Genomic DNA, 8324 nt, shown 5'->3' with positions numbered 1-8324 from the left:
GAAAAGAGAAAGGTGAAAATGCGGGTAGAAAACAGGGAAAACGGAACAAGAAAGGGAATACAGAGCAAAAAATAAGAGAAACCAAAAAAAAAATATAACGAGCGAGAGAAAAATGAAAGCCGACAGAGGATACGAGAAAAACTGCAAAAGAGGTTAAGCAGGATATAAATTAAGAATTTTGGGACTAAGTACGGAAAAATGAGACAAAAGTAAAAAAAAGGAAAACGTGAAAACAGGAAAAACGTGTTAAAAAGGTAAAACGGAAACCCGGAAAGGAAAAGGAAGCCAAAAACAGAATAAATAGACAGGGAAAGAGACGGGACATCAAAAAGAGGAAAACGGCATAGGCGAAGGAGAAAAATGAGAATAATAGAAGATGAAAAGAGTTAGAAAAATATGAGAACTGGAAAAGCAAAAGAAGAAAAAAAGAGAAGCGAAAAGACTGAAAACGTGAAAAAACAACAACAAAAAACGTGTTAGAAGCATACGGAGAAACAGGACTGAAAATGTGAAAGAATGGGCAAGCAAAAGTGTACAAAAAACAGGAAACACAAAACAGTAAAAAAGGAAAAAGAGGAAAAACGGACCGAACGTGAGAGCAAAAATGTCGAAATGTGTTAATTTTAGGTAAAACTTCGTGATCAATTTCGTGTCAATGTTCGATTTGAAGTAAAATTTCAAGTTTTAATTAGTCCAAATTGAAGTCTAATTTATTGTTCAATTAAAGTTTAATTTCAAGTTCATTTTCGTGTCCGATTTTAAGCACAATTTCAAAACTAATTTTAAACGGAATTCCAAGTGTAATCTTTGGTCCAATTTGAATTCAATTTATTACCAATTTTAGATTCAATTTCGATCTTAATTTCAAATCCAATTCATAAATCAAACTCCAAATCTAATTCAATTCCAATTTCAAAAGAAATTTCAAATTCAATTTCAAATAAAAACTTTAAATAAGGTTTAAGTCCGATTTTATGTCTAACTCCAAATAAAACTTACAGTTCAAATTATTCCAAATTGCAGTCTAATTTTAAGTCAAATTCTCGGTCAGCAGGCTTGGCCTGCTCTTTTCGCTTCGATTGTGCTCTTTTGATTACTGTACCTCAGACAACCGGATTTTGAAAAAGTGATGTATGGGCCATTGTAGAGTAAGTAATTATCTACAATACTGCTGAAGTGAGTAATGTTTTATCTTTTGTATTTACGGCGCTATAGGGCTACAATGCTGTTGGTAGCTAACAGAGCGCTCTGTTTGCTACGGTAGCACCCTTATATCGCCATAAATACAAAATAAACAGCAATTGTTACCTGCGTACCGCGTTGTAACAATAAAACAGTCGATTTTAGCTATTCCGAATATCTAACGGCCTTTATTCGTACGAAGTCCTAGACCGTTTTTAATTCCTGTACGTATAATTATGTTTTAATTTAGGGTTAGGATTTTACAAGATTGTATTCTTACGTTTTAGTGCTTCAATCTCCTCTACTGTCTTTGTCCGATACTTATTCTTTTTCCTGTGTCCACCTTTGTCGCTATCGTAACTCAATCAGCCGTACTGTTAAACTCCGTTCCGTACTAATAGTTTTAAGTTTTGGATTTGAACCTAGGTATAATCGATTTTAAACTAATTTTAAGCACATTACTAATATAAATTTTACCTTTAATGCACCACTCTTAGATATAATTTCCCACAACCAAATAACTGTTTAATTAAACTTTAAGAAAAATATAATAGCACTCTACTTCGCGTTTTCTAAATTCTTCTAGCTTGTTTACCTTTTTTTTTCTCGCGCTGCACTTTTGACAGCTACATTTATTCCCACTCATCGCTTGCATACCCTACACAGCCAGCTTTCGCTCGAGCAGGGTCGTTACTGTTGGAGTGCGTTCGTTGTGCTCTGATCCAGAGGGTGGTTCATTGACACTCCCCCCCAGTTTGCTGACTCCGCCTCTGAGTCTGCTAACTCCTCCTTACTTCTAACGTCAAGCACCGCAACCTTGACCGCCGGTCTCTCGTACACGCCATTCGCCGTTTGAATGGTCACTGTCCGCACCTGTCCATTGTGATTCACCGTCCCAATGACACGCCCTTTTGGCCAACAGTTTCTCGGTGAGTTTGGATCGACAATAAGCACGATATCTCCTTTGGTAATCGGTGGGACCTTCTCGTGCCATTTAGAACGCCTAGTGATTTCCGGAAGGTATTCCCGGAGCCATCTAGTCCAGAATTGGTTCGCGAACTTTTGAGATGAGTGCCACCCGCGTCGCAGCGCAATGGAGTCCTCGTTCAAGAGAGACCATGGTTTGGAACCATCGGAGCTACCCAAAAGCCAGTGGTTTGGGGTGAGCGCCGGTGCTGCTTCGTCTTCGACGGGCACGTGTGTAAGTGGTCGTGCATTGAGGATGCCTTCTACTTCGATTAACGCGTTTCGTAGTTCCTCATCGGTTGGACGGGTGGGCAGCTTCATTTCGGACAGGTTTCGCTTGACGGATTGGACGAGTCGTTCCCAGCTCCCACCCATGTGAGGAGCAGCTGGTGGATTGAAGTGCCAAGAAGTGCTTGAAGATACGAACTCTTGAGCCATTCTGTTTTGGTCGATTGCTTGCAACGCTTGTTTCAATTCACGTTCAGAACCAATGAAGTTAGTGCCCCTGTCGCTATAGAAACTGGAAGGTGTTCCGCGGCGTGCGATGAAATTCCTTATGGCCATTATGCAGGAATTCGTGGTCAACGAGCTAGCTACTTCCAAATGTACAGCGCGAATACACAAGCATGTAAAAAGTACCCCCCATCTCTTCTCAACCCGTCTCCCTATAGCAACTTCCATAGGACCGAAATAGTCTATTCCCGTATGAGTGAACGGACGGACAAACGCAGTTAGTCGGCACCTAGGCAAGTCAGCCATTTCCGGGGCGCGCGGTCGGGCATCTCGCAACTTACAGTGTTGACAATTAAATCTTATTTTAGCATACACTCGTCGTAACCGACTGATGCAGAACCTTTGTCGGATTTCGTTGATAACCGACTCGTGGTTCCGGTGGTGGAACTTGTCGTGGTAATTTCTAACGATGAGGTCAGTGACTTGGTGATCTCGGGGAAGAATAACGGGGTTCACGGTATCTTGGGACAGGTATTCGCACAATCCTGTTCTGCCTCGCATACGCAGCAATCCGCGTTCATCAACGAATGGGTTGAGTTTGTACAGTGGACTCCGCTTGGGTAAGGCTGACTTGAGGTCATTTCGCTTTAGGACCAGGAGCTCGTCCCGGAAGGTATCCAGCTGTGCGGCACGAATGTGAAAGTCTTCAGCATCACGTATTTCTTCGCACGTGAGACCACCTTCAATCTGCGTAAAGAGCTTTGGTCGAGTGTTCCTAATGAAACGAAAGATGTATGCTGTCGCACGAACGAGACGTCTCCAATGGCCGAATCTCTCCATTTGGATGGCTAACTTTTCGGCGACGACGTGCACGTGAACATTGGCACGCAATTCTTCCTCAGGCTCTACTATTTTTTCGGGTAACGCTGGCCATTCCTCTTCGCACTGGTAAAGGAACTCGGGTCCTTTGTACCATCTGCTATCACTCTTTAGTGATGGTCGACTCTGCCATTTCGTCCCTTCATCAGCTACGTTCCACTTAGATGGAACCCAGTTCCAATCAGACACTTTTGTTAGATCCAGAAGCTCACTAATACGCGTAGCTACGAATTGGCTGTACTTGCGATGATCGGCACGAATCCACGAAAGCACGTTCCTGGAATCCGACCACAAGAAAGAACGAAAGATTTTAACTGTCAGTCCTTTTGCGATGAACTGGGCTAACCTGGCTCCAATCACTGCCGCCTGAAGCTCCAGTCTCGGTATAGTAAGATATTTGAGCGGAGCTACGCGGGTTTTTGCGCCAACAAGTGAGCACTCAACTATCCCATCCTCTGCGAAGCGAAGATATACGACGGCTGCTATCCCATTCTCGCCAGCGTCGACGAAGGTATGGAGTTGAACTTCCGTTCGATTCCTAGCCGACGTGCAGAGCCTATAACAGCGCGGAATTTTTAAATTTTCAATTTCTGGAAGCAGTCTAAGCCACACCTGCCACTTTGCGAGGCATTTCTGATCAATATTCTCATCCCAGCCGACACCAGATCGCCAAATCTCCTGCAGCAAGACCTTCAGGTACATGAGATAATGTGCTACAAGCCCTAATGGGTCATATATGGACATCATAATACGAAGGACTTCGCGTTTCGTAGGACAGCGCTCACCCTTCAGTAGATCATCTCCCAGCCTGCTCCAGTTTATCTTAAAAGTGAAGCAATCTGTTGCAGTACACCACCATAAGCCTAGTACCTTTTCAGTCGCCATACTAGACCCTAGATCGAGGTTTTTTTCTATGCATGATTCACCACTAATTCCCGCGAGAACTGCAGGTGAATTCGATGTCCAATTACGGATCTCGAATCCGCCTTCACTGTGTATAAACCGGACCGATTTAGCCAACTCGATGACCTCTTGCTCCGTTTCTCCACTGCACAGCATGTCATCTACGTACGTGCATTGTACAATCGCCTTTGTAGCGGCTGGAAACTTCTCGCTGAAGCGCTCCGCATTCAGATTTTTGGCAAACTGAGCGCTCGCCGGTGAGCAGCATGCTCCGAAGGTCATTACCTGCATCACATAAGTATTGATATTATTTCTATCTTCGCTGTCCCACCACAGGAATCGCTGACTATGTTGATCTTCGCCACGCATTCCGACTTGGTGGAACATTTCACGAATGTCGCCGCATACCGCGAAACGAGATTCGCGGAACTTGTAGAGAATGGAAACTAGGGGAGTGAGTAGATCAGGACCAGTAAGCAGTGCTGAATTCAGCGAGACTCCGTTTATCGTAGCAGCCGCATCCCAGACAAGTCTGACTTTACCCGGTTTATTAGGGTTAAACACCGGGAAGACTGGTAGATACCAGATACGCTCATGGCTCTCCGCCAGCTCCTCTGCCGTTAACTTGCGTATGTAACCTTTGCTCAGATAATCCACTAGCTTCTCGTCCAGGGTCCGCGCCAGGTCTGGGTCCTTTTCCATGCGCCGTTGTAGGCTGTAGAACCGCTTTAGGGCCATAGGCTTGCTATTCGGCAATTTCGTGTCCACGTTTCTCCATAGCAGGCCCGTTTCATACCTTTCTCCGTTGAACTGAGTAAGATCGTGCAGTAGTTGCATGGCGCGTTCGTCGTCGCGGGATCGGATTTCCTTATTTGGATAAGTTACACCTAGACTCTCAATCGAAAAGTATTCCTTTACGGCGCGGTCCAGGCCATCGTCCAGCCTTTCGGTGTCGTTGACACATGTGTTAACATGGTAAACGTAGTGTAGCATGCTTACCGACTGACCTTGCGGAGCTCCACCGTAGATCGTCCACCCGAGGTTTGTATTTATCGCGATCGGTTGGCCAACCTTCCCCTCTCGACTTTTCCTAACGAGCGTCGCGTAGGCATGTTGAACTCCGATCAGCAAACGGGGGCGCACACCACTGTATGATTGTACAGGGATACCTTTCAGGTAACGGTACTCAGATTGAAGTTGCTCCACATCAAGCGATTGACATGGAAGTTGGAGTTCGCTCACGGTTCGGACGTCTTCGAAGTGGAAGCGTTTCCCTTTTAGTCCGGAGATGTCCAGTGCAACTTTGCGTGAATCTTTTTCGGAACGATGTGTCCCACCCGTCCATCTAAGACATAGTGGATTGCGCTCTCCTGTAAGGTTAAGCTCTTCGGCTAGGTCCTGGTCCATTAGAGTTAGCGAAGATCCATCATCCAGGAAAGCGTAACAGTGTACTACGATCCCGTTGCCATATACTATTACCGGAATATAGCGGAACAACACGGCACTGGATCCAGCTTGATGAGTGTTGCAAGACTGCGCCTCGCGCGGCAGATTAGTGTTGACGATCTGCGACTCTGCGTGCAGCTCCTTATGCAACAGTGAGTGGTGCTTGAAGTTACAGCCGTTTACTCCACAATCCCTTGAGGCACAGCCTCCCTTGTGTTGCTTCAAGCATTTGCGACACACTCTATTTTCGCGAACTGTCGCCCACTTTCCGTCGTAAGATAAATCCAAAAATCGTTTGCATTTAGCTAGTGACACGCAATCACCCTTACAGCTCACGCAAGTTCCAGCGGGAAGCTTCTCGGGTTCACTAACCATCTTCTGCGTACTGCTACCGGGGCCGGATGAATCGTCGCTCCTCCAGCTTTGGTGCTCAGTGTGCGTGCTAACGTAGCCTTTCGGTGCTTTGTATGTTTCCTGGCTTCTGACCTCCTGGTTTTTTCGCGGCTCTGAGACTAAGCAGGCATCTTCGGCAATACCATAGAGCCATTCACTAAAGGCGACCAAGTTCACCCTACGTAAGCTCCTTGTGTATCTTGCCCACTCCAGTTTCATAGCGGCGGGAAGCTTTCCAACAAGCTCACTAAGCAATGAAATGTCCCGCATATACTCCTTGCTTCCACAGGCCTCAATTGTTGCCACGAAGTTTTGAACGGCTAACGCAAAATCGATAGTTTTGTTCAGCGAATCAGCTTTCAAAACCGGCATGGCTAGCACCTTGTCTTTTATAGACTGTAGCACTACTCGCGGCTGACCAAACCTGAGTTTGAGTGCATTTACCGCTTTCTCAACAGTAGACGGGTGCAGCAAAAAGCTCCGAACTGCAGCGAAGGCATCTCCTTTCAGACAACTTCTCAGTCGAATCATGTTTTCGTCTTCCGTGTAACCACACATGCGCGTCGTACTTTCGTAGGTAGAAAAGAAGAGCGGCCAATCCTCGGGATTCCCTGAAAACACGGGCAAATCTTTCGCGACCACTTGGCGTGCGGCAATCTGGTTACGGTTTAGGCTACAGTTAAACTGGTTGCTAGTTGTAAGCATCCTCCGCTGGCTCCGGTGACCTTCCCTTGGCGTTGACCGCTTACTCGGCTGGAATGTAGACGAATTCTTCACCGGTGGTTCTTCTTCCTCTTCTTCCGAATAGTCACTGCTATCCAGTAACTCTTCCTCATCGATTTCCTCATCGCCCGAATATTCACTTTCAGTACCATCTTCCTTCTCGTTCAGCCAGTCTTTAACCTTGGAAACACTTTTCTCTCCATCTAATTCAGCTTCCGCTTCTTTCTCGTCGAGATCCGCCAGTTCCTCAAGAACACTAAACTGCTTTTTCAGCAACTTTTTCTTCTCCTCTAGCAGTGTCTGTTCAGCTTCGATTCGACGCAGTTGCAATTCCAAACGCTCCCTACACGACCGTCTCGACGTAGCTGAGGCGACCGATACAGCATCCGATGACTTAACCACCTTGCAAGTATCTTTCTCTTGATGACCTACTTTTTCTGCGGAAGTACCTCGTCTCAAAACACCAGTAGCTTTCATGTTAACTGTACCCTTGAGCGCTTTTGTCTGTTTACCAGAGCTACGTTTCTTCACTTTCCGGTTGCACTTCGCGCATCGCCACGGTTTCGATTCGATTGTACTATCGACACCGACGCAACTAAAATGATGCCACTCATCGCAGTCATCACACTGTACCATACGACTATTGTCCACGGAAGAACACGACCGACAGTTTTGACCGACTTGTTTCAAGGAGTTTCCGCGGGAAACTTGGCTGTTTCTACGGGAGGTCTTAGAGCATGCACTCTTGACTGAGGAGGCCTTTTTATTCATATTCGAGGGGGGGTTGAGAAGGGGTTCTTTATTCAAAGCTTCTGCTTTAGAGCCGAGCGCTCTATCAGGTGTGCTTGTAGATCGAACATCAGGACTCTTACCTTGACTGCTAGTGGTTGCAGTTTCAGCCGGACTCGACATCGTGTAAAACGAATTAAAAATTTTGTTACCTGCGTACCGCGTTGTAACAATAAAACAGTCGATTTTAGCTATTCCGAATATCTAACGGCCTTTATTCGTACGAAGTCCTAGACCGTTTTTAATTCCTGTACGTATAATTATGTTTTAATTTAGGGTTAGGATTTTACAAGATTGTATTCTTACGTTTTAGTGCTTCAATCTCCTCTACTGTCTTTGTCCGATACTTATTCTTTTTCCTGTGTCCACCTTTGTCGCTATCGTAACTCAATCAGCCGTACTGTTAAACTCCGTTCCGTACTAATAGTTTTAAGTTTTGGATTTGAACCTAGGTATAATCGATTTTAAACTAATTTTAAGCACATTACTAATATAAATTTTACCTTTAATGCACCACTCTTAGATATAATTTCCCACAACCAAATAACTGTTTAATTAAACTTTAAGAAAAATATAATAGCACTCTACTT

The 8324-nt window shown here is 45.1% G+C and overlaps 1 protein-coding gene across 1 annotated transcript; it reads right to left on the bottom strand.

The window, feature by feature from the left end:
* Window positions 1-1872: 1872 nt before the first annotated feature.
* On the bottom strand, window positions 1873-7857 carry LOC128735222 (uncharacterized). The gene is made up of 3 exons (XM_053829714.1): window positions 3827-7857; window positions 2943-3757; window positions 1873-2534 (listed from the first exon to the last, which is right to left on the bottom strand). The coding sequence occupies exons 1-3, from the start codon at window positions 7855-7857 to the stop codon at window positions 1873-1875; spliced, it is 5508 nt and encodes a 1835-aa protein (XP_053685689.1).
* Between the last annotated feature and the right edge of the window lie 467 nt (window positions 7858-8324).

Source organism: Sabethes cyaneus, chromosome 2 (assembly GCF_943734655.1).
Source record: "Sabethes cyaneus chromosome 2, idSabCyanKW18_F2, whole genome shotgun sequence".
NCBI classification, from domain to species: Eukaryota; Metazoa; Arthropoda; class Insecta; order Diptera; family Culicidae; genus Sabethes; species Sabethes cyaneus.
The sequence above is the reverse complement of the archived record's forward strand: the minus strand, read 5'-3'. Positions and strand labels throughout refer to the sequence as shown.